The sequence below is a fragment of the Pleurodeles waltl genome, chromosome 4_2 (genome assembly GCF_031143425.1).
Source record: "Pleurodeles waltl isolate 20211129_DDA chromosome 4_2, aPleWal1.hap1.20221129, whole genome shotgun sequence".
Classification (NCBI taxonomy): domain Eukaryota; kingdom Metazoa; phylum Chordata; class Amphibia; order Caudata; family Salamandridae; genus Pleurodeles; species Pleurodeles waltl.
Window position 1 is genome coordinate 487,629,025 of NC_090443.1, and position 27,436 is coordinate 487,656,460.

Below are 27,436 nucleotides of genomic sequence, written 5' to 3' on the forward strand. Positions count from 1 at the left end.
TAGGACATTAAATTTGGGGACCTGGGTAATGAGCCGGGAAATGAGAAACTGCATCTCAAACTTCAATATACTTCAATATTATTCCAATTTTATTCTCGTGAGTCGATAATGAGATTTTAGAATTTTAACTTTTAATAATCAATCATTAATTCTTAGATTATTTTCTTTATTAATATCAATCAAGCATAGGTTGCAGAACATAGCATAAGGTGTGTCCTTTAAACCTATTCTGAATTTCTAATACAGGAAAAATAAGATGAAAAACTCTCAACAAGTTTTCTAAAAAAAGAGCAGTCAAGGCTCAGCAACAAAGATTCATCTGAGTCAGTGAGGATGAAATATAAAATAGCAGAAAGGAACAAGCGTCTCAGAGTCTGTCTAGCTGATAAAGCTATCAGAACTCATAAAAAGGAAACTGACAGTCTCTGAGGCAAGAGAGAAAAAGAACGGTCTGAGACTTTTCAGAGCTGTGTAAAGCATGTCTGATCCTCTCTGAAGGGAATCTAAATCTATGGTGATCACTCTATTCTTTCCCTGTGACAAGCTTTATACATAGCACAATGATTCAAAAGTTTAAAAGTTCTTCAGATAATATGAAGGGACATCCAATCAGAAAGAGAGAACATCGTGAGACTGGAACAGTTTCTGTTGAGATGGTAAGTTCTAAAAAAAGAGTGCTTTAAACACAATACATTTGTAGAAGTTCCAACTAAAGCAAAAGATTTCACTAATTTCCCAACTGCCTATGTTTCTGAAAGAAAAAATATTCCTGGGAATTCTAGGTATGGTCACATTAAGTCATCTCCTTTCCCACACATCTTCACACCAGAAGCCTATTCATAAAGAAACAAGTTTTAAGATTAGTTTAGCAAGTTTTGAGATTCCAATGCAGGTCAAGCAGTTAATAATATATTTAAAAATGTAACTTCTTTGTTAGCATAGGAAGTTTCCGAACAAAAGCAGTTGGAATTTGTTAACATTAGCAAGTCAAGCAAATGTGGTTCATGCAGAATATAGAAAGAGAAATGCATGTTAAAAATGCAACAGTTAGTTAGGCCTATGATTCACACATACGAGTTATTATTTAAGTGGATTTTTTAATTAAAATCTCTAGCATAAGAAATAAAAAGTAGGGAAATGGTCACCATTTTCACAACAAATTACTTTGAAATTAAAGTGACTTCTCCAGTGCCCAAACTCATCTGATATGTATATTAAAAATTCATAAATATTTCAGATGAGAAAAAGCACTCTTCTCTATGTATTAAGTACTACAATTCTGTTTGTATAGCGCTGAATTGCTCATGGGTGGTCCAAAATATATTTTACTGGTATTCCATTTCTTACTGCACTTGCGTATTGAGAAAACACAGCCAAATTTGCTAACTGAAGGGGGGACAGTTACCTAGAGTAAAACTTGATTCCCCTCAAATCACTACTAACGGCCAATATGATTGTTATAACTACTGAGGGGCTATGACAAGATCAATGAAGATAATAAAATTATTAGTCAAAAACTCTATTAGCTACCTAAGTGCCATATAAACTATATTTGCGAATCTGGCTCTTTTTTTATTTTCAAGTGGATGTTTACACTAAATAGTACACTGAATAGTACAGCTCCTCCTCTCTATTGAAACCTAGCTCATAGGCTCTCAGTTTAAAGATCCAAAAGCTTTCTCTAGTAATCCCTGGGCTCGATCACCACCCCTCCTGTGGTGTTTATAGTCTCTATTTCTAAAAAACATATTTCACTTCAACTTCTTCCACAGTCTGACTCTTTTAAATGAAGTGACATGGGGTATATGTCATTTGGGGTCCTAAATTGTACTGCCATTTGATAAAGTTTGGTTTTGACCAATGACTTTGTGTTTCACCACTGCGCATATTAGTTGCTCAATGTTCACCAGTAGCACATGGTATGTTTTGTTCAGTTTAGCCGCCTATGGGCTTTGACATTGCATTAGTCATTACATTCTGTATTCTGCCTATTGGCTTTGACATGGCATTAGCCATTACTTTCTGTATTCAGTTGAGCCGCCTATGGGCTTTGACATTGCATTAGCCATTACATTCTGTATTCTGCCTATTGGCTTTGACATGCTGTATCCAGTCTAGCCGCCTGTTGGCTTTGACATTGCATTCCTATTGGCTTTGACATGATGTATTCAGTTTAGCTGCCTATTGACTTTGACATGCTATTAGATATTCTGCCTATTGGCTTTGACATTTTGTATTCAGCTCCGCTGCCTATTGGCTTTGACATGATATAATACATTGCATTTTATATTCAGCTCAGCTGCCTATTGGCTTTGACATGATATTATATATTGCATTTTGTATTCAGCTCAGCTGCCTATTGACTTTGACATGATATTATACATTGCATTTTATATTCAGCTCAGCTGCCTATGGGCTTTGACATGATATTATACATTGCATTTTGTATTCAGCCTAGATGCCTATTGGCTTTGACATGACACTAGACATTGCATTTGATATTTAGGTTAGCTGCCTATTGCCTTTAACATGACATTGCATTTGATACTTAGGTTAGCTGCCTATTGCCTTTAACGTGGAGTTAGACATTGCAGTTGAGAATCCAAGCTGTATTTTTCCAAGCTGTGTTTTTGTACAAGAGAACCAAGATGTTTTTCTCACAGTAGACTAGACATGATAAGAGAGAGTACATGGGTGTTGTTCTCTCTGCTTGAGCTTGGGAACAGGAGTAGTCTTGGAGACCTGGCCAGTCTCCAAAAGGCTTGCTCAGTTTCCCGGGTCTGAGAGGAGGGGGCACACCTTTGTAACGAATGTAACAGGCTGCAGAGGGTCAGATTCGAATCTGCCGGACCTCGTGCTGGAGCTTGGCGCCAGCTGCCAGCAATCCCGTGTGGGTAGATGAATCTCTCTTTCTCGCGGCTGACAGGGGTCATCAGCTTGCAGACCTTAGAAAGATGAAGCTGTGAATAGTTCCCACACGGTGAAGTATTTGTTTTGCTTTGCATTCAATATCTTATAAATATAACCTGCTGTGTATATTGCAAACTGATATATTTTGTTTGATTAACGCGGACTTGAAAGCTACTAATTCGTCATTCATAAATATTGTGGTTGGGGAAGAATTAACAACAATAAAAGTCTTCTTTGACCTCACAAGTGCATTTCTAGTGGTTTATGTATGTGCTTAGAAACTAAATAAGAGGAAAGCACTACAATTGGTACCAGAAGTGGGGTCGGTCATTAAGAGGTGATTAAGAGGGTGTTGACGAGTTGGTAGATTTCTAAGTGCACACTTTAAAAGTGTAATTGTTTTTGTTGTTTGGAGAATTACAGAAATTGTTTTTTTGTTGTTTGGAGAATCACAGTAGCACGGCAGACCATGTCATGTGTTGTTAAACTGCCTGATGGTGCTACGAAAAACTGTGAATTGTTTGTTGTTTGGAGAATCACAGTAGCACGGCAGACCATGTCATGTGTTGGTAAACTGCCTGATGGTGCTAAGAAAAACTGTGAATTGTTTTCTGTTTGGGGAATTACAGAAGAAAATGCATGTGTAGCTAAAATGCCTGATGTAGAAAACGTGTCTTTTGGGAGTAATGATGACAGAAAGGTCTGGATACCTTTATCTGCTTACAGAGAAATGCAGGAGAAATGTAGGAAGTTGGAACATGAAAATAGGAATTTACGTGAGCAAATTAGCCCGACTGAAAGTTATAAAAGGGCTGTTTTTGAAGAATCTTTCTTGTCCCATTCCAGTAATGAGGGGGTTAAGACAGCTCCGAGCTGCACTGAGTTTCCGTGTGAGCCAGGGTTTTTGGCAGCCAAAATGCATTCCTTAACTGATAAGATGGACGAGAGAGACCAGAATGTGATTTACGAGTTACTGTTGCAAAATGCACAAGTAAAACGAAAGATTTTAGAGCAAGAGCCGACTTTCATTAGCTTGTTTGATTTTTGGAAAAAGAATAGCCCTCATTTGAGAGAAATCCTAACACTTTTGTATATGGTCACTGTGAAAAATTATATGCAGCTGCGCGCTTGTGATTTGGCAAATGAAATAATGCAGACTTTAGGTTTCTGCGCAGTGCAAGAAGGAAATACTTCTGTACATGTAACTCAAGAACAAGGAAAGAAAATAGTGCCCCTAGCTAGAATCATACAATGGATCTGGTACTTGCAAGACAGGGCTAGAGTACCACAGGTGAAAGAATTACCGGTGAGATTGTGTGCACCATTTGAATTCGTGTCCACTGAAGATAAAAAGCATGTTTGTTTTACTAATGATTCATTGACTGAAATGTTGTTTTCTGGCACAGCAGAAGGAACAGCGTTGTATAATGTGTGTCAGATTTTAAAGCAAGAGCTACGTGAGATGTGTCATTTTTACGCTGATTTTTGGTTCATTGCTAATGTTTTAGCACCTAACTGGTTCAATTACCTTGCAGATGTTAATGAGAAAAATTCAGAGAGAGAAGTGTTCACCCAGAATTCTGCCTTAGTGGGGATGGCTAAGTGGGTGCCCCAAAAATGTGAACAGCTGAGAGAAAAAGCCACTTACAGGTGGGCAGAGATGAGAGAGATGCACATTCCCCTAGATTTGATAAAAACTGTGCAGTACGCACAAAAGCAATCTGTCATGCAAGCAGTCACAGAGCAGTTGGGGAGAGGAAAGTTACCAGATCAGAAATGGCAAATTGATCAGGTTTTAGGGAAAGTGATTGCTGCAGATTACCAAGGAAAAATCGAAATTATGCTGATACCTAGAAAAGAATCTGATTCATTCATACAAATTGGAGACAGAATGGCCCAAATTGACAAAAGTGCAGTGAATGGAGGTTTGGTAAAGAATGAGTCTGCCCCAGCCCTTCTGACAGTGCAAGAAAAGGGAAGCTGTGGCGCAGCAGATAAAAACCTCAGTGCTGATGTGTGGGCTGAAGCCCCAAGTGATCCTCCAGAACCTGCAGTGAATATAACAAAGGGCCTCAAAAACGTCCTGCTGATTATAAAACAGGGAAAGGAAGAGGAAGGGTGCAGTTTAAATGAAAAATGTTATTTGCAAGAAAAGTCATACTTGTTTCTTTTGCAGATCCTACCACGTTTCGCCACTGTCCCTGAGTGTGCTGTGTGGTCCCCCTTCCGGTGTGTGCGTGTGGGGTCGGGGAAGGGACCGAATCCCCAACCTGAACCTGGCTGAGTAAAGTGCCAGCACCATGGATCCATTTTGCGCAAACTGCGCCTTCAGTTCAAGTTCAACTTGTTTGATTGCCCTTCTCGTATGGAACTCTGACTTTTGCTTACCATCCAGAAAACCTTTCAGGTGGACCGTGCACCTTTTACATGAGCAGAACTCATGCCACATCAAATTGCTAACACTGTTGAATTAGAGACTCACTCAGAGTATAAAAAATTGCCCAGTCTTTTCTATGTAGATGTATCTGATGTGAAAGGTTATGAAATCAATGTATTAATCCACTTCTATTGCTTTACAGGGATTGTTTTGATCATTCAAATCTGATGTTTTTTTTGTTTTTGTTTGAAACAAGAGATATGTGAAACAAAAATTCATTGGTCAAAGGGCGGAATGTACTGCCATTTGATAAAGTTTTGTTTTGACCAATGACTTTGTGTTTCACCACTGCGCATATTAGTTGCTCAATGTTCACCAGTAGCACATGGTATGTTTTGTTCAGTTTAGCCGCCTATGGGCTTTGACATTGCATTAGTCATTACATTCTGTATTCTGCCTATTGGCTTTGACATGGCATTAGCCATTACTTTCTGTATTCAGTTGAGCCGCCTATGGGCTTTGACATTGCATTAGCCATTACATTCTGTATTCTGCCTATTGGCTTTGACATGCTGTATCCAGTCTAGCCGCCTATTGGCTTTGACATTGCATTCCTATTGGCTTTGACATGATGTATTCAGTTTAGCTGCCTATTGACTTTGACATGCTATTAGATATTCTGCCTATTGGCTTTGACATTTTGTATTCAGCTCCGCTGCCTATTGGCTTTGACATGATATAAGACATTGCATTTTATATTCAGCTCAGCTGCCTATTGGCTTTGACATGATATTATATATTGCATTTTGTATTCAGCTCAGCTGCCTATTGACTTTGACATGATATTATACATTGCATTTCATATTCAGCTCAGCTGCCTATGGGCTTTGACATGATATTATACATTGCATTTTGTATTCAGCTTAGATGCCTATTGGCTTTGACATGACACTAGACATTGCATTTGATATTTAGGTTAGCTGCCTATTGCCTTTAACATGACATTGCATTTGATACTTAGGTTAGCTGCCTATTGCCTTTAACGTGGAGTTAGACATTGCAGTTGAGAATCCAAGCTGTATTTTTCCAAGCTGTGTTTTTGCACAAGAGAACCAAGATGTTTTTCTCACAGTAGACTAGACATGATAAGAGAGAGTACATGGGTGTTGTTCTCTCTGCTTGAGCTTGGGAACAGGAGTAGTCTTGGAGACCTGGCCAGTCTCCAAAAGGCTTGCTCAGTTTCCCGGGTCTGAGAGGAGGGGGCACACCTTTGTAACGAATGTAACAGGCTGCAGAGGGTCAGATTCGAATCTGCCGGACCTCGTGCTGGAGCTTGGCGCCAGCTGCCAGCAATCCCGTGTGGGTAGATGAATCTCTCTTTCTCGCGGCTGACAGGGGTCATCAGCTTGCAGACCTTAGAAAGATGAAGCTGTGAATAGTTCCCACACGGTGAAGTATTTGTTTTGCTTTGCATTCAATATCTTATAAATATAACCTGCTGTGTATATTGCAAACTGATATATTTTGTTTGATTAACGCGGACTTGAAAGCTACTAATTCGTCATTCATAAATATTGTGGTTGGGGAAGAATTAACAACAATAAAAGTCTTCTTTGACCTCACAAGTGCATTTCTAGTGGTTTATGTATGTGCTTAGAAACTAAATAAGAGGAAAGCACTACATAAATGCCCATAGATGTTCTTAGCATCCTTCTTTCACTGAACAAATGGATACATTTGAAAACAAACACAAGTAATCTTGTAAATACAACCCTGGGTATTACAATTTATGAATTTGGTTATTGGATAACACCTTTTTGTTTTCATTATCATAGAAAATAATCTGCTTTGCATTGGTGAACTGACAGCAGTTACAATTACCACATTTGCAAAAACTAACTACATCAACAACCATTCACTTTCTAAATTCTTTTTTTTAAAATCTGATAGCGTCACTTGGGCATAAAATGTCTTTTAGCAACCTGCCTTCTTTGAAGGTGATGTCTGGGACATAATTATTGTGTTTGTACATTTATTCATCGAGTAGTAGCAGATGCCAGTTCTATTCAATAGTTTGTGTATTTGAACACTTCAATATCTTGTGTACTTGAACTCTTTCCTGATTGTATTTTGCTGTGAACCTTACAGTAGGGCTGGCCTTTCTATTATATTTATTGTTAACTTCCCTCTTACCTTGTACAGCAACTCACTTCTAGTTACACTACTAGCTTTATTAATGGCCTTCTGTATAACATGATTAGCGTAACCTCACACCGAAAAGCATTGCTGAATATTGGCAACTTCTACCTCAAGATCAGAGCCTTTAATACAGATCCAGTAAAACCATTATAATTACATCCCACTCACCATGGGAAAAGCCTCCCTTTGTGAGGGGAGCATTACTTTTTTCTTTTAAAAAACAAAATCACGTTTTGTGCTTTTCTTTTTTTAAAGAATAAAAGCATACTGTTTGCTACAGGGCTGCATCCTTCTAATGCAAAAGTACTCCTCCAGGCCAAAGAAGAATGCTCCATCCACCAAAAAATAAATTGGGCCCTAAGCCTCTTTTTTGGAAGTTGAAAAGCTCCAGTGGGACGAGGCAGTAGACTGTAGGTGACAAGAGTTCCAGGAGGCTGGATTCCCTTGTGGTAAAGGACGGCTGAACAGGATTTGCTGATGCTTTGAAGGACTTAGCTGGAGTCACCGAGAAGTCAGGGTGACCGGTGATGCACTTTTGGCAGACAGACAAGCACGTTGGTCCCGTTCTTCCCTCGGTTTTCAGAGCAGTTTTTAGCCAAAATGTTTTTAGTCCCAAGTTTTGGATTTTGACTATCTAGGTACTTTTAACACGTCCACTAAGGATCCAGGACTGGAGGGGCAGCAGTTGTGCGGCAAGGACTCATTCAGGCTGGGTCCAGGTGCAGGTTCAAAATGGTGGGAGCCTGTTATGCCATTGTGGCTCTGAACAGGAGGCCAGCAAACTAGCCCTGTAAGTCACTCTGATAGTTCTGGGTTCAAGTGATGAAGCAGAGCTCAAGTAGCAGGGAAGGCTTCTGAGGGTTCAAGGCAGGCTCCAGGCAGCAAAGCAGTCCTTCTAGGTGCAGCAAAGCAGTCTCATGGAGTACACAGTAGGACACAGTTTTATGAGAGTCTTTCCGCAGATCCAGAAAGCGAACTGACGAGTGGGTCTGAGGGCCCCCTTTTAGTCCTTGGAGCGTCCTTTGAAGTAGGAGAAGTTGGTTGCAGGGACAATGTAGTGGTAACAAGTCCTTTGCGTGAAAGCAGAGCACAGCCTATGCAGTTGCAACTGGGGCTGTGTCCAGCTCTACCCCCTCAAATTGCCAGCCGATGGCCCATTCAGGCACACCTAATCCCTCTATTGTTTGACTGGTAGGAATTCACAAAGTCCTACTGCCAACTATTCCCAGTCATGTGACCTGGGACAGGCTGCAGGCAGCAAATAGCAAACGGCAGGAAAATGCTAACTGTGGCATTTTCAAATTTTACCATTCAAGATGATTTTTAATTACAGTTTCGTAGACATGAAACATGAAATGCTTACCTGTTCCTAGTCAAAAGTTAGCACAGGTAGAGCTCACGTAAGTGAAAAATGAATTTAGGAGTTTTTCACTACCAGGTAATGTAAGACTCAAAAGTGCATGTCCAAACTTTTAATTACAAAGAACCCTGCTCTCTGGGGTACCTGGGGCCTACCTCAGGGTTGACGTATATGCAATAAAAGGGGAATTCAAGGCTTGGTTAGGAGATTATGCTTCCAAGTCAAATTGGCAGTTTAAAATTGCATTCAGGCTGCAATTGGAGGCCTGGGACATGTTTTAATGGGCTTCTTAAGTGGATGGCACAATAAGTACTGTAAGCCCAGTAATAGCATTTACTTTACAGGCCCTAGGTGTATGGTATACCACTCTATGAGGGACTTATAAGTATGTAAGATATGTCAATCAGGTGTAAGCCAATGTTAAAATGTTTAGGGGAGTGAGAACAAGCACTTTGGAACTGGTTAGGAGTGGTAAAGTGCACAGAGTCCTTGGGCCAACAAAAATGAGTTTCAGTAAATATGGAGGAAAAAGGGAAAAGGTTTGTGGGAAGACCGCCATACAGCTGGCAAGTCTAACAGTACTGCTTTAATTAACTGAATTCAAGCATGTGAATCAATGAAAGATCCAATGCTGGAGAATAAATTATGGGGGTCATTATGACCCCAGTGGTCGGCAGTAATATGGAGGAAAGTACTGCAAACAGGCTGGCGGTACTTTCCTCCATATTATGACATTGGCGGCTTGGCTGAAGCCAAACCCGCAATGTTCCACACCGACCGCAACAGTGGTAACAGCTGCCGGGCTGGAGATATCAATCTCCAGCCCGGCGGCCGTCACTTGCCCGCCTGCAGAATTATGAGCCGGCCTACCACCATGGTTTCCGTGGCTTCCTTACCGCCACGAAAACCATGGTGGTAGGCACTATCAGTGACCATTCACACACACATCCACACACACTTACATACATACACGCAGACACGCATTCACACAACTCAACATACACGCACTCACACCCCCACACATGCACACACATACAACACGCAACACACCCCTGCATACATCCCAGCACAGACATACACACACACCCTCACACACACACAACACTCCCCAACCATCTCCCCTGTCAGAGCACCCACTTACCTGTGTCCAGGAGGTCCTCCGGCAGGAGATGGGATAGGGCGCTGCTGCCAGAAGCAGCGTCTGCCAGCGTATTAATTCTCATATTACCACTGGTGGCGGTCTATTGGCGTTGCGCTGCTGGTGGCAGCAGCGCCACCTTAACGCCATCCGCCAGCATGGCCACAGCCGGATTTCCGCCGTCCTTCTGGCGGAAATCCGGCTTTGGTCATAATTTGGTGGACGGCAGGTAGCTGCGGCGACAGTCTTTTGGTGGCCGTCACCGTCAAGGTCCTAATGAGGGCCAAAGTGACTTGCCTGTAACTTCGGTTCTCCAGCATCTTTCATAGATCCACATGCAACCCACCCTCCTCCCCCTGTTACAAGGCTTAGTGTCATTATTGTTATAAATGTACAATGTAGAAAGTCTGACAATTGGAAGCCTCAGGCAGGGGAACAGCTGGGTGAAGTGGGTTTGATTGGCTGAAGTTTGGGTCATGTATAATTATGTGGACAGGATAGAAAGTTTGACTGCACTTCTACTGAGTGTATGAGTCCACTGCTGTGTTGTAGTTGTTAGCGGGGATCCCAGTCGGACAGTAGGGAAGTATTCACACATGTGAATCTATGAGAGATGCCAATGCTTGAGAACTGGAGTTATAGGTAAGTAACTTTATTTCTTATACGTATCATATACACTTCTTTCCGTGTAGTTGTGGGTTAAATAAAATATTATTTTGGGTCAATATTTTCAATCTCAAAATGGTGATATACAACAGTGTTAATTCCGCTCATAGTTTATATCTATTGTCTCATCCTGAGGTGGTGGAGTGCCTGAACCAGTCCATTGCTATGCTCCAGCAAGAAAGTTGCCAGCAACTTCGGAAAATCCAGCGTCTGGAAGGTGAATACCATACCCTAACCACACATTACACTCATGCCCTCTCCCCAAACTCATTGCACTTGTGAGTGTGGAAAAGGTTTGTATGTCAAACGTTTTGGGCCTGATTTAGATTTCGGCAGATGGGTTACTCCGTCACAACGGTGATGGATATCCCGTCCACCAAAATATACATCCCATTATTTCCTATGGCATTTACATTTCGGCAGATGGGATATCTGTCACAGTTGTGATGGTGTAACCCGTCCACCGAAATCTAAATCAGGCCCTTTGTCAGCATATGCACCCGTCCTCTAGCTGTTTACTGTAGTCAGGGCTGAAGCCACTGTAGGCAGCTGCCTTATGGCACACCCAAACAAAGTCACTAGATTGCAAGAAAAGTCCTTATAAAATGAACCTGCTGTTAGGGGTACTGAGAAGGTCCAAACAGCAAAATGTCTTTTTAACCTAGGGTTCCTGAAAATGTGCTTAAAGAGTCCGTAATGGAAAAGCATTGTCTCCGAAGCCTGGCTCTTCAAGGCACTAAGTATTTCAAGAACAATGTAACTGCTCACCTTGATTTTTCTCAGATTTAGTAATCATCCATAGACAAACTCATGGAACTATGCTAGTTGTTTTCCAAATTTGGAGTTTTGGTAGGTTTTCAGATTGGAAACACTGGTTGTATTTTGGATTTGGAGCACTGGTTGCATTTCAAATTGAATGTTGGTTGGAATGCAGATTTGGAGATCTACTTGGATTTCAGATATGGACTGGTGATTGGACTGAGGGATTGAAACACCAGTTGGATTTCACACTGAGCAGCAGATACAGTTCATATTTGAAGCCCTGTTTGCATTGCATTTTAGATTTGGGGAGCTGCTTAGATTTCTGACTGTGCACTGATTGGATTTTAGATTCTGAGCTGTGAATTACCTTTGATTTGGAAAATTAGTTGGATTTCAAATTTGTATTACTGGTTTGATTTCAGAGTGAATGCAGATTGAATCACATATTTTGAACGCTAGTTGGATTTCAATAGCTGTTGGTGACATATCATTATCACAGTTTAATTACATTGGGATGCCAGAATCTTAAAGTAATGAAAAGAAGGCATCAGGTACATTGGAAGGAAAATTTTGAGTAGCTTGCAAGTAAATTCTAATGGTGAAGGGGAACAGTGTTGTATAAGTTAAGGTATAGGGGAAGGTGGCATATTAAAGAAAGGGAAAAGCATTAGGTTAAGGGAAGTCTATCCTTCTACTGGTAATGAAAGAAAAGGGACATTTTGAGATTTTAAAATAATAGAAGCCAGGGATTAATTACCCATAGTTAATATCAACGTGATTCATTTTCCTGAGACAAACAATTTGAATCAGGATGGTTGTATACAAGATTTGGAGTGCTAGTAGGTTTTCGGTATCGGAACAGTAGCTGGATTTTAGGTGTGGAGAAGTGGATGGAGTTTAGGCGTGTAGCACTGATCGGATTTCAAATTTGGGCCATTAGTTGAATCTCAGATTTAGAGCACTGGTTGTGTTTCAGATTTGGAGTGCTGGTGGAATCATGCCATTACTTCAGTTTAATTTGCATGGGATACAAAAATCAGGTCATTAAAACGGTGGAAGAAAAAATAGCACTGAGTTAAATACAAAGGGTTAAAGGAAATGGTTGCCAAAAAGCATAGCTATTATTTTAAGAAAAGATATAGATTAAAAAAGGGAAAAGTGAAAAGATTAGTTGAAGGGAAGGGACCCTCATAGTTAGACATTTATTTCAAAGATCCTGATTTAACAGCTCTTAAGTTGCACAATAAAAAAATCTGAATACTGAGTTTAATCACCCTGGAGTTATAATGATGATTATCATGAAGGTGATTAATCATCCTTTGACAAAAATTTAGAATCTTGCTGTTTGTAATCTAGATTTGGAGTGCAGGTTGTATTTCAAATGTTGAGTTGTGGCTGAATTTCAGATTTACAGTGGAGGTTGGATTTCAGATTTAGAGCCCTGTTGAATTTCAGATTTGAAATTCTATTTGGGGTTCAGTATTGTAGCATTAATTAGATTTTAGTTTTGGAGAAATATTTGGCTTTTTAGTTTAGAGAGCTGGTGGATTTCCACTTGCACTCAACTTGGATGTCAGATTTGGAGTGGTGAATGGATTGTAGATTTTGAGCAGTGGCTACATTTCAGGTGTGGAGCATTGACAGGATTTCAGTTTGAGACCTGTTTGGATTTTAGACTGCATAGTGATTTGGCATTGTTGGTTTAATTATACTGGGAAACTGCAAAACCACTGAGAATGAAAAACAGGTCAGTTTGATATGGGTAAGCAGTACAAATGAAGGAAAACAACAATGAAAATGGAAGTGAAAAGTGTTTTTTTTAAAGAACAAAGGATTAAACAAAGGCAAACGAGGAATGGGGCGCTCCCTAGCAAATACATTGGAATAGGGTTATTTTAAGATTTACCCTAGAAATCCTAGTTTAAGAGATATTATACTAATGTAAAATTAATTGTAAAAGTGGAAGCTCAGGATTAATCACTTTGAGATTAATCACCCTTGATTAATCTCAAAGTGATTAATCGTCTGGAGATAATCACACAAAACTGTGCTAGTTGTGTTTTGTACTGAGTGCTGGGTGTATTTCATATTTTAACTGCTAATTGGGTTTCAGATTTGTAGTACTGGTTCTTTTTCACATTGAGTGCTGTTTGAATTTAAAATTTAAAGTAGTGATGGGATATAGAATTTAAAAGCACTGGTTGGATGATAGATTTGGACCACTGGAAAATTACTGATTTTGGAACACCGGCTAGATTTCAAATTTGGAGCTCTGTTGGAATTTCAGATTTAGAGTGGCGATTCATGCAATATGGCCAGTATACAGCCACTCACATAGGTCCCCTTTCATCAAAGCAGGATCAATGCATTAGTGTTGTAGCCAATCATCCATGACCTACGAGGCATTTGACTATTTGCTATAGCTGGTCAAAGCCCTTTCATTTGAACTAACCTGAGAGTCCCCTTATGGCTGAGATCACTGTGTTCAACTATTACGGCCAAATTGTGCACTCACTTTCTCTGTTAACTGCATTTCCAGCAACCCTGTGCACAGAATATTGGTGAAATAGATGGAGTATAACCCTTTGCTAATTAACCTTCACTCTCTTTCCTTTTATCTCTCTGTCATGTCTAGTTATTATTCCATTCTTCTTTACCCCTACTTAAATCACTTCTTTCACACCAAATGAATGATTTACATTTGCTGAATCCTACACAGCCGCTTTACCATTTTTACCTCACTTGATCCTTTCTCCTGCTTCGTTCCATATCGAAGTCAACTTCTCTGAAACCCCCAACCCAAAGCTTCTCTGAATTTAGGACCATCGCACTTTTCCATTAACCTTGCTCTTTTACACCTTGCAATCCTTCCTGTCTTGTCCTCTGTTATGATGTGTTACCAGAGGAGGTGAAGCGGATAGGGAGCCAAGCGACAGAAGACAAGTTGGAATGCCTAATGGACCAAAAGATTCAAGATGTCTGGCAGTCTATGGCAAAAGAAGTGTCCCACCTGCAGGAGTACATCAAACAGAGAGCGGACATTGAGCTTTGCAACAGGAACGAAGCAGTCGAAAACCTGGCACAGGAAATCCAGGAGAGGTGATTATTTTTGGGGGGAATTTTACTTTGATGTCCTGCTGCTTGTTACCAGGCAACCAGCACCTGAAGAGAAGTGACACCCACAGAAGAGGGACCAGAAAGCAATGCAGGACTAGGGCTAAGGTTATACTACAATAGGAAGGAATCCTTTTAATGGAACAGCAGACAAGGATAAGTTTAGAGTGGTTAGCAGCGACTGGTATATAACAGGCAACAGACTTAAGGCTAGAGAATCTGGCTTATTTCCTTTAGAGTGCTATGCAGAGGGAATAAACCCCAAGCTCATGTTTCCCTAGATAATACCAAGTATGTACAGTGATGGACTTTGGCGATGATAAAAGAAAGAACAGTAAGAATGCAAAGTTATTCACCTGTAATCTTTCAGTGTGGTTGCTGCATATTACGTATTCCACTAGGATGGCTGCACTATAACCTTTGCACAAACACAGAACAATACATTCACAGAGACAATTGTTACCTGGAAATACAACTGACCTATGGTGGAGTGTTTGCCACACCAAATTGCTGGTTCTCTAGGATTTTAACAATCCAAACTTTAAGTGAAAAATAGGTGAGAACACATTTGAGAGAGCACATGGAGTGGAAGGGAAGTTAGGGAAGCAAGGTTACTCAGTGAGTTGGGTTTGAACCTGAACAAAATGGCTTGGCAGGATACAAGGAACACAGGCTAGTGTGAAACAACTCGAGAAAGTACAAAAAGGTGAAAATTGTGAGGATATTGGAAACCTGCAGGGAATGTGAAGGATCTGATGAATAGATATAGCTACCAACATAGCACAATTCTAGAATTAGAACAGAGTTAATCACTGCCAAGCCGGCACATGAGATGGAATTTATCGCTAAGAGACCAAACCAAAAAACCCTTGGTGCGTGCAAACAAAAGAAAGCTTAAAACGTAAGCAACATTACAGTGGAAGCTTGGGAACTGGGAAATGCTAGCTACCAAAGGATCCCGGAAAATGGTTCCGATAACCACAAGGGAAACACACTTGGGGTAGCTTGAGAACTTAAAACAGTGGTGTCAACGTACAAGGTAACTTCAAAGTGAATGATGAGCAAATAGATCCAGAAACAATAAACTGATGCAATCATGCCAAGGCTTAGGTAACACTGATAAGAATGAGTGTAGGAAATTGGTTCTCTCTATGGTGCACTAAAAATGAAGTGCACCATGCAGAGAGTCCAGTCGATCCCCAGTTAGCTTGCAGAGGCAAAAGTAGATAGTACTAATGCTCTATTTTGTAGTAATGTGGGTGAGCAGTTATGCTTATCAGAGGGTAGTGCTAAGCAATTGTTGTACCCACAGAGTCAATAAATGAGACATACATTCAAAGAATAAATCTGACACCAATTTAGAAAAATAATTCTTCTTTATATATATATATACTTTAAACCCAAGAACTTCATATCAAGGTAAATATGTTTTCAAGCATAAATACTTTTTAGTTTAAAAAAGATACAAAGGACTATTTCAGAGTTCTTCAATGTTACCCTATGGAGGAAAACAATGTTCAGCATCACACGTTTAACAACAACTTACGAGGCCAATCTCCAAGAGTTAAGGTAAGTACTGGGCACTAATCAGAACCACACCAATTGGTCACTCTGGGCAGCACTGGGGTGGCCAGGTACAGGGGTGCAACAAGGCGTCATGTGCCCAATGGTTTTCAATGGGAATCGGTCCTCAGAAAAACAGGATGCGGGCTCTGGCCAGGATGCCAGTCAGGGACAACAAACAGGTAGGTTGTATGCGTAGGGTGCTCTGGATGCAGGTGATTCTTTGGTCCTTTTCTTCAGGGCCAAGTGACAACAGATGAAGACGTGTCCTTAGGCATTGTGTTTCTCTGTCTGGGAACACTCAGGGTCAGGGAGTCCTGTGTGTGGCTGCAGGTATCGTCGGAGAGTGCAGTGGGTGGACCCAAGTTGGACAAGAGCTCGGGGGAGCTTGGGGACATCTTTGGCACCAGTGACCCCCCTCAGATTGAGTTGGAGGCGACGGGTGCAGTGGTTCCTGTAGATGCCGGGTTTTTCTCTTGTCGCAAGGCCGTGGGAGAGGGGGCTGCGCGCAGAGGCTACAGGCAACTTGGGGGAATTCAAGAGGGGTGAAACCTGGGTGGACTCAGACTCTAGACAGCTGGGGAACCTGGCTAGCACCGTTGGTTGGCTTCACCTCGGGTTGTGGACGTTGGGTGCAGTGGTCACTTTTGATGTCGGGTCTTGGCTGTTTTGGTGGGCAGAGCAGATCTGCTGCTCACGGGAGTCTGAGTCTTTGTGGAACGCGGGCAGTCCTCCTGGGTTTATTGGAGCCTCAGCTGCAGGATGATTCGTCTTTTTGGGCAGAATCCGTCGTGGTCAGCAGGTAGGCAGATGGGGCTGATACTGAGTCAGCTACTTCTTTTTTTCCTCTTCTGCAGTTGCGACTCCTCTGTGTCCTCTTCTTCGTAGGTAGTCAGGATCTGAGTTCTAGGGCTCAGGGGTGCCGTCTAAATACGCAATTTAGCAGCATTACAGGGTGTGCCAGGTGGTAGCCAATGGGCTTACCAATTTCAGGATGACCTTATGAAAATAACTAGCCCCTCCGAAATCATTTAATATGGGTACACATACCTCTTATCCTAATTTATATAAAGTATTCTGAAAACCATAAATGAATCAAAGGGCATTTAGCTTTAAATCAAAATATGTAAATGTATTATACACATATAGAAAATATCTCCTATTTACAAATATCAAGATGAAAATTAAAGAAATTATATTATTTTAACAGCAACTACTGAAGGTCCAAAGAAGAAAGCGCTACACTCACTCTGTCACTCATACAGGGCAGCATCCAAACTACAGGACTATCCCTAACGATATCTAAAGTAGAAGGCAATAAACACTAATAGTAATAACTAATAACATAGACATCAAAATATGCAGACAATCAAAATATTAAATTCTAGAAAACATAATAAACTAAATTATAAAAAAACACTAAAACAATTTATTCATAACAAATTTTAACACAAAAATAAAGTTAAAAATCGCACTGGTTTTGCTGAATTCTATAGTATGAACAAGATATTGATTTATCCTTGTATATTTTTAACAGCCAAACATTTATTAATGATCACATTTCTTCACAGTGTGATAATTTCATCAAACAACATGGCTTGGAATAGCTGTTTCTCTGTATTTTATCAAACTGAAAATAAATGTGTTATTTTGTAGTGATCCACTTATTTCGCCATATGTCTTTATTTTGGTTAACACTCATAAATAGCCATGATCCACTTTAGTGCCAAATCCATTAGCTCTTATTGTATGTCATTTGACACTTATGTGCCTACGCGTGTTTCAGTGGACAAAATTATGATTCAACAGCCACCTTCTTCAGGGCAAACCATGGGACATAGGACCTGCAGGAGAACCTAGAAGGAAACATAAGAACACCTTTATGGTTCCCAAAACAAAAGATAATCACAATATAGCCAACTGGTACAACAACCTTAAACTAGACGGAAAAAATCTAATGCCAACAAATTAAAAAACACCTAAAAGTGGTATAATACAACCAGACTCCACCAATGGCATGCTGATAAACAGCCCGAAAAATTATGAAATACCGGAAAAAAAATGAGAATTTAAAGCCACCATCACATTTTTCCACACACATGGACTAAAACTATGGCCTACTTCATCCTACCTGATTGTTCAAAGAAAGAGAACAGATAAACAAAGGCGAAAAGAACCTCTATATGAATAGACATAGTTGACAGAGGATATCTGAAAAACAATCAATGCATACAAATTAGAATTGTTAGTACTAGACTAGTCCAAAGAGAGCTAGCTTCATATATAGAGCATATACTTAAAAATATTAAAAGCCATTAACTAGAAACTATATGCTAAATACATTCTTCATAGGTAATGAACAAAACAAGATTTAAGTATGAATACAGCATCTCATGGACTGATATAAAATGTAAGTAAGGCCCTGAAACATTTGAGAGCCCCGTGAATAAACATGCAAACGCGTAGCATACATCAAGTGTGTACTAGTGGTAAACAATAAAAAAGTTGCTAGGCACTTATTTCAGTTTTATTTGTTAAACATGAGTACCACGTCTATACATTAGGATGTATGTGAGTGAAGTTATCAAATGTATTTTTTCAGTGTTGTATAAATAAAAGCGCAAATGCCTCACTTACATCAGATGCATATTCCTAGTAAACACAGAGTAAATTCAATTGCTAAGCATGTTGCAGAGTTCTCGGGAACCATAAACATGTGATACCACAATGGGTTGTAAGCAGCATAAACGGATTGCGCCAGTTTCAGCGGTCTCGATAAAAATTGGACTAGCTGATAAATCCAACTTGTCAACGCTTTAGGCCAACATCGCATACTTCTAAAACAAATATATCTATATTTGCACATCCACTTACCAGGATATACAGATTGTCAACATGTTCCTTCAATCGCTCAGAGAAAGGCCGGGCTCTCCGAGCTGCCGCCTTTAACGCAACCAAACCACGTGATAGTTACAACTACAACAGGAAAAGTGAAAAAGGACAAGGACCATAATCTACAGAAAGGCAATCCTGTAGCGGGTTGTATTGGAATGTAATACGGTAAATACGAACAGACAAAAAGATCTCTCATGATAGTCTCAAAAAGACTACGCACATATGCATACAGTGAATTGAGCATATATGCATACAGTGAATTGGGGATACACAGCAATGTAGTAATGCCACAAATAAATCGTGAGTGAAAAAGCATAAATATGTTTAACTCTCGACAAAAACTAGCTCAGGGTGCAAAAAATGTGACGATATAAAGGCTCAAGAAGTAAAAATCGTTTGTATAAGAGAATGAACTGTCTGAGATACACCGCAATGTGACAATGCCATGATTATGTAAGAAGTGAAAATTATAGATATGTTTAACTCTTGACAGCCACCGGCTAGGCATGCATCAGAAATACGAAGGTATGGAAGCCCAGAAAGCGGGTATAGTCACAACCTTATACACTGAGACATAGAAAAACCCAGTATAGGAAAGACACAAAGATAACATCTATCTTTTCATATGCCAGTAGATGAAACCGCACCACCTAGATGAAAAGGGACCCTTGTGGAAAAAGTAGATGGAAATCCTGTCTCTATATGAACATAGCAATTAATAAGGCTGAATTCTGCCGATGACCTATAATATTCAGATTGCATTTTGCCAGGCAATTTCCTGATTGAGGACATTGTTGTATGTATCTAAATAAAAAATCCAGAAGACTTCCCTCTTCTTCCTAATGGTATCAGGATCCTGTCCAGCTTTGATAGCATTTTTTTTTAAAATGGTCCATCTAATGTCATGTTCTCCATGGTCTGTGGATGACCAATGTGTTACTAACAGTGCATTAGGTTTGTCAATCCTAATGGCAGACCTATGTTCATAGTATCTCAACCTGAATTCTTTTGACGTTTCTCCTACAAAACCTAAGTTACATGGACATAGGATCAAATAGATAACATTTCTAGTTCTGCAATTTGTCATATGTGATAGATGTATAGTCTTTTTGGTCCATATAAGAGTATCAGACACAATGGCTCACGTACATGCTTGGCAATTCCCACATTTATGATTGCATTTAATAGCCATTAGGCCAGTAAAATACTTTTGAACCAACTCCTTTCCAGTAGTCATTGTTAACTCGACCAGCATGTTTTGTAAATTTTTATTCCTCTTAGAGGCAAACTTAGGTTTGCTTAAAAGGTCAGATTTCATGTTGGTGTTCAGGATGTGCCATTGAGAACTGATAATGTGTCTGATTTTATCGTTTAGATTAGAGTGACGAATGACACAACCTAACATCTCTACTTCATTACTCTTTATATTTTGAAACATCGTAGTACAATCATAATATTTAGCCCTCTTGAGTGAGTCCTTGATTCATCTGTGGATAGCCCCTCTGAATAAGTTTACTCACCAAGATGTCTGCAAGGTGTAAGAAATCTTTCAAATCCATACAGTTGCGTTGAAGACGTAAAAACTCCTATGATTGTAACTGTCAAAATGCAACAAGGTATTCCTGGCTGTAGGTTTCGTATATTAAGAGACTATTAGATGTTTAATCCATATATCTAAGAATTCAACTTGTTGACGATCATTTTTAGCAGTAAATTTTAGATTCGGGTCACAAAGGGTAAGCCATAAGGTGAATTCTTCTAGTTGTTCTATCTCACCTCTCCATGTGAAAATAATATCATCAATGTATTGTGACCATAGTAATACATTCTCAAAAAATGGTACTGCTTCATTGTAGATAAATCTCTTTTCAAATTGACCGACATAGAGGTTGACCACATAAGAGGCGCAAGCCGCTTCCATGCTGACGCCTTTAATCTCTTGATAAACATCTCATTAAATTCAAATAAGTTGTTATTAAGAACTATATCTAGACATTCAATAACAAAATCATATTGGGGATTTGATTGAAAGTCACTTAGAATTTCGCTGGTGATTTCCAAAGCTTGGCTCTGTGGAATGTTGGTATCCAGGGCTTCTAAGTCCATAGTTATCAGAATTTCTTGCTCGGGATCAACCTGCATTCCTTCTAGCTTTCAAATAAGGTGACCAGTGTCTTTAACATAACTTTTAGGATGACTACACCCTTTTTATGACCACTTCCTCTGGGAAGTGGGCATAACCCTAAACCCCAGTGGCTTAATTCCTTTCAAACAAGATGTAGGAATTTAAAAAGTAGTATCCACTTCAGTTCGTCCAGCTAAGGAGTGGGACTGGCCTGAATTAGGCAAACCTCCTAATTTGACTAATTTTCCCACTTGTGCTGCCGCCAGATGTGGGGTCAAGACAGGGGGGTCGATCATCTCTGCCATCTGGAGAGACCTGGGTCGCATTGCAAAGGCAGCAAGACATTTGAAGCTCCCCACACTGGAATGTCCATCCTGCCTGGGAGAGGTGCTAACAACCCCGCCCAGTGCAGGCTTTTGTCTCTGGCTCTTGAGAGCTCTGGCTCTCACCTTAGGGGGCCACAGACGTGTCCAAGTTGGCTGAACAGGTCAGGATCAGTCAGTCAACACAGTAGTAGCTGGTAGGTTTTCAGGGATGGGTCACACAACAGAACGCCATTCTACAGATCTCACGAGAGACTTAGAATACAGAGGAGACAAACAGCGGGAATAAACCGCCTTATGACAAAAAATTACTAAAAGCACAACCAGGAAACGGTCCTTGAATTTTTAAACCAAAAGGCAATTCCCCAATTGAAAGAAGAAAATAAAAGACTGACAATCTTAGAGAACCAAATAAATATACAAAATGGATGGCAGTGAATAAATTGAAATCATATGCCACGATAACACAATAAATCATGATTTGTTGTACAAAAAGTTTTCTTTGTCTTGAAGAAGGTGGGGCGAATCATTGGAAAGACCACCAGAACGCTGCTACGACACTTTTTTATAAATACTTTTATATGAGCAATTTTTATCTGCATACATTGTTTGATTTGTTTTATTAACAAAAGTTTTTATTCAAAATTAGGATAAAAACATTGTATGAGTGTTTGTAGCTTTGATTGTAAAGTGTTTATACTTTAAATATGAATATTGTGCAATAGGTTCTATAAACAAAAGTTGTATGTTAACAACCAATGAAGTAAGAACTTTGAGTACCTAGGGACTGTTTTAAATATTTGAGAAAAATTCTTATGAGCATATAATAAATGAAAATATTATTGATATAAAGGATTGAAACAGGTGTGTATTTTTTATATGAAGGGTAGGTTCTAACATGGATAGACCATAATCATTAAATGAAAATTGAGTAGTGGTGTACCAGCAATACGTCTCTGGGCTTGATACTAAAATATCCATAAAGGGAACTTTGTGTTTGTGTATTATAGGTTTTCAGTGAGCGCCTCTAATGTGCCCTCTGGGTGCAGTTATTAATAAATCCCTCACTGGCATCAGTGAGGGCTTATTTATCTGAGATGTTTGATACCAAACATCCCCATCTTTAGTGAAGCCATCACAAGATGGGGAACTCGTAGTCACCAGTGTCCAACACATGTATTTAAAGTGGCTTCCCTGGTCACTTACTATGTTTGATGTAATTTAATACATCCTGCCTTAGAGCTTTAAGGCCTGCTAGAGGGGTGACTTACATATATTGCATGCAGTGTTATGGGACATGGCTCACAGGCTGTGTGCCATGTCGTGTTTTCATCTTTGTCTGCACAAGATACAAAACCTGCAAGGGCAGCCTGTCATGTGCTTTGTGAGTGGTCTCTGAGGGTGGCACAATTTGTGCTGCAGCCCTCAGAGATGCCCTTTAGTACTCCAGGCCCCAGGTACCAGTGGTGCCATTTACTGGGGACTTAGTGGATGCTAAACGTTTTGTCATTGGGAAAAATGACTGTAGTTTTGGGGAAAGAGATCTGGCACTGGGGTCCTGGTTACCAGGAACCCAATGCACTTTCAGTCGAAATTACAACAGAAACCAGGTAAAAAGTGGGGGAGGGGGGTGACCAGGTCAAAAGAGGCACTTTCCTACAGAGTGTTTCAGGTATGGAACCTCTTAACAAACACTATTAAAAATTAAATTTTACGCATTAAATCCAGAAGAGCTCTAATTCAGCTTGAATTGGATACAAACCCACTGAAAGTAAGAGTTAGAGAAAAGAGGAAAATGTTCCCCTTGACTGTGCTTATCCGTCCAACAAGCACTTGAACTGATATCCACTTCCAACATTCGCAACACATTAGGCACATGGCATATCTCGTGCTCAGATCTTAATAGCCTCTGCAGCCAATCTACATCTCTGTGTACATCTTCCATTAGATTCTCATGTCAAACCTGTGCATGGATCTATTACATCCACATTACACACGAGTGGGTGGGTGTGAGAAAACTGGGTTGTTTGTAGAAGCCCCCTAACTTTTTGTTCCCATTTTTCACTTTTTTGGTGTTTTCCTGACTCTGATGGTGCCCTGGGCACTGCTAAACAGTCCCAGGGCCTGTGCTCTGATTAACATGTTTGTGCAAATTGGGCTAATTATAATTGGCAGTTTCAACCTACCTATAAGTCCCTAGTATATGGTATGACATGTAAGTTTTGGGATCCCAGCTGGTGCACTGCTGAGGTGCCCAGTGTCATTTTAAAGGCAGACCTGCCTTGCTGGCTGCTTTTAAATTAAAGTTGCCTCCAAATTCGACTTTGGAATTACAGGTACTTTAAAACTCTTAAACTACCTTATTTGTACATATAAGTCACCCCTAAGGTGTGCCTTAGAAGCCCCCAGAGTGGGTGCAGTATAACTATAAGCAGGGACCTTATAAAATATGTTTTATAATCCCTGGTGAAGAAAAATAACCAGATTTGTTTTTCCCTCATTGCAGTGAATGGGCTCCATAGGCTAACATTGGGAGACTTTATTTATTTAACAAAGTCTCAAAAGGAGCTAGATTTATTAAGTTTTGTATCAAAATTCTTGTTATAATAAATCCAACAACTTGCCATTATTAAATTTCAGGGAAAGAGTTTTAGAACTGTACCGGAAAGTTGCCAACTTCAGCTCTGTAGTGCCCTTCTCTGATTGGCCACCCTCTGGCATCCTGGCCAGGCTGCCTTGATGAGGTGTGAAGTGGCCTGGGCTGAGGACAAAGGAAGTGCCTGGGGGAGGAGATCTGCCTCAGCAGATGTGAAACAGGATGGGGGAGAGCAGACAAACTGGACTTCAAAGATGGGAAGGACATTTGGAGCAGCTCAGGACCTTCCCCATTTCCTGCAAACTCAGACAACCAGGTGCCCCCTTGATTAGATTAGGAGAGGGCAGGAAAGGGATGTGTTATGGAATTTTAGCCACACCGCTGGGTGGCCTCAGCCAGACCTAACCTCTAAAATTGAATTTCTGCCATTTTGGATTTTTAAGGAATGTTGCTCCTGTGGATTGAGTTTTGCCACACTTTCCAGAAATGGTCATCCAATAGTTTAGGGAACTGCCTGTGATTGGACAGTTGCCCCCCACCCCTGCTTTCCACCCCAGGAGCAAGGATAAATATGGCAGAACTGCACCCACACCTCAGATCCCTTCCAGGAACAAAGACAAGAAGAGGAAAGACTGGCCTGCTGGACCACTGACCTGCACCTGGGCACTGCACTCTGAAGGAGTGCCCCGGCTGCACACTTGGGCTTCACCACAAAAAGGACTTTGCCTGTCTCCAACTGGTTCAAAAAGAGACTCCCTGTTTGCTACAGGTAGAAAATAGCTGACCAGAGTCCGTGCATCAAGCCCTGAAGGAACTGACCAGCTGACCGGTGGCTAGTGATCATTTTTGGATTTGAACCAGGTGCATTCTGGGAGTTGAACTCCTAACCCTCAAGGAGCAACTCAGAGCTTCTGGAACCTTGGAGTGAGCTGTGGAATCCTAAAGCACCTTCAAAGACCATCTGGAGGAGGATCCAGAAGTTTGGTAAGATTGGAGAACTTTTGGGAAAAAGCTCCACAAAGGGACCGACCTGACTTTGTGAGTCAAGCCGGCTTACATCGACCGCGACCCGGCCTAACTTGCAGATTCATCCTGCTGAAACGTTCTGGAGCCCTAGACTTCCAGGATTTCACTGGGGTTTCCCAGAAAGGGAATACGGCGATGCAACAGGCAATCAGCTTGCTGTGGAGGGTCGTCCGACGTCGGAGAGAAAAAACTTCAAAAAAGTGGCAAAGTCCGAACATAAAAAGTTGACCGGGACTTCCCGCACAGCGTATCCGAGGAGGGCTCCAGGGACGTTGGATCCAATTTCAACTTTGCCCGGATGAAAATTTCCATCTCAAAAAATCATCTAAGTCCAAAGATAGAATTCTTCACCAAGGTCTCCTGCGACGCATATCGGAAGAGGGTTCCAGAGAGGTTGGATCAGATTGGTCACTTCGTCCCGGTGAGAAAAATCTTCAAGAAAAAGACTACGGGGGTCATTCTGACAGGCCGGGGTCGGCGGTAGCACCGCCAACAGGCTGGTGGTGCTCCGCCGGGCATTCTGACCGCGGCGGTACAGCCGCGGCCAGAAACGGAAAGTCGGCGGTGTACCGCCGACTTTCCGCTGCCCATGGGAATCCGCCATGGGGATTCCGACCCCCTCACCGCCATCCTGTTCCTGGCGGTTCCGCCCACCAGGAACAGGATGGCGGTGAGGGGTGTCGTGGTGCCCCTGGGGGCCCCTGCAGTGCCTATGCCAGTGGCATGGGCACTGCAGGGGCCCCCGTAAGAGGGCCCCACTTTGTATTTCAGTGTCTGCTTTGCAGACACTGAAATACGCGATGGGTGCCACTGCACCCGTCGCACATCCTCCACTCCGCCGGCTCCATTCGGAGCCGGCATCCTCATGGAGGGGTGTTTCCCACTGGGCTGGCGGGCGGCCTTTTGGCGGTCGCCCGCCAGCCCAGTGGGAAACCCAGAATACCTGCGGCGGTCTTTTGACCGCGCAGCGGTATTCTGGCGGTTCCCTCCAGGCGGGCGGCTCCCGCCGCCCGCAGGGGTCAGAATGACCCCCTACATCTGAAGGTAAACTTTTGACCAAGGCCTCCTACTTGCTGTAGCCAAGCAGGGCTCCATCACGGTCATCCTCAAATTTTGACATTGCCCTGGTCGAGAGCGACCAGATGTTCAGATTGGAGCTTTTAGTTTCTATGCGCTCAAAGATATGTATTCTTTAAAAATTCATACCTCCAGTTCCCCTTATCTGATTTAAAAGTTTTGGTGTCATTTTAAAGGTAAAAATATGATCTGTACTTATAAATTGCAGCTGGATTTTTATTGCATTTTGTGCTTTACTTATTTACTGTTTTGTGATTTTTAAATACTTTACACACCTGACTCCTAAGTTAAGCCTCACTGCTCATTGCCAAGCTACCATGGGTTGAGCTGGGATTAATTTATTGAGACCAGACTGGACCTAGTGGGGGTTAGTGGCCTATTGCTAAGTGTAGGTACTTACCTGCCCTTACCAATAATCCACCTTACAACAGTAGATCTTCATTTAGATTGTTCTGTCCCACCGAATGGGTGGATATCCTCTAAGATCTTCCTATCAAATATGAGAGTAGCTCTAGTTTACCCATCATACATGTGGGTAGATTTAGCGATAGACCTTCCATCACAACTGTTCTTCTGGTGCCTCTGACTGTAAGCAGCTTGTCTGCATACAAGGGTCCTGTCCACCCCTTGATGGCTTTGTAGCCATTTGTGATGTCATTTGTTATATGCATAATTTTGCTCAGTCCAACAGCTGTCACTATTTTTGTTCTTACCTCCTGTCCCCCTATGCATTCACAGCAAGAAATTCTTATGGGAGGAACTGGAGAGTCTGCGAGCTGACCTGGAGCAGGTTCAAGTGAAACTAGGCAAGTATTTTACATGTCATTTGGGCATGAGGCAAGCAATTCTGCTGCCTGAGAGTTCTGTGCTTTATGTGTGAGGAAATGACAGTGCTGCGGCATGTGCTGTACCTCTTCTTCATCAGGGCAATCATATCACTGCTGCTGCCATATTGTCCTGTTCTTTTGTTTCTTGTATCTGTTCTCAACAGGTTTTGCCAGGGATTGAAGATTAAATGCTGGTGCCTGTGCTGTACCTGTCTTGTGTGTGAGAGACATGTGCAGAGATGCTTCGTATACTGTTCTAATGTATTGTATGAAGGAAGCTTGCAGCTTTTGTGTCTGTGCTCTGCATGTTCTCTGTGTGAGTGGGGGTTGGGGGTTGCACTGCTGTTACCTGTGCTGTACCTATTGTTTGTGACGGAAGCATCACACCCCCACTACAGACCAATATGAGATGGTAGAGTGTGCACTTTCCCATTTTCTATTTATTATGTTGTGTCCACATTCGCCATGTCAGTCACAA

General features: G+C 41.3%; 1 protein-coding gene across 1 annotated transcript in view; it reads left to right on the forward strand.

The window, feature by feature from the left end:
• The window catches only part of LOC138293901 (coiled-coil domain-containing protein 159-like), a 236,959-nt gene extending 209,820 nt beyond the window's left edge, over positions 1–27,139 (forward strand). The window contains exons 6-9 of the mRNA XM_069233189.1: positions 10,786–10,867; positions 14,316–14,511; positions 26,870–26,937; positions 27,123–27,139. Coding sequence (XP_069089290.1) covers positions 10,786–10,867; positions 14,316–14,511; positions 26,870–26,937; positions 27,123–27,139 — 363 coding nt within the window. The remainder of the gene's footprint in view (positions 1–10,785; positions 10,868–14,315; positions 14,512–26,869; positions 26,938–27,122) is intronic.
• Positions 27,140–27,436: the final 297 nt, after the last annotated feature.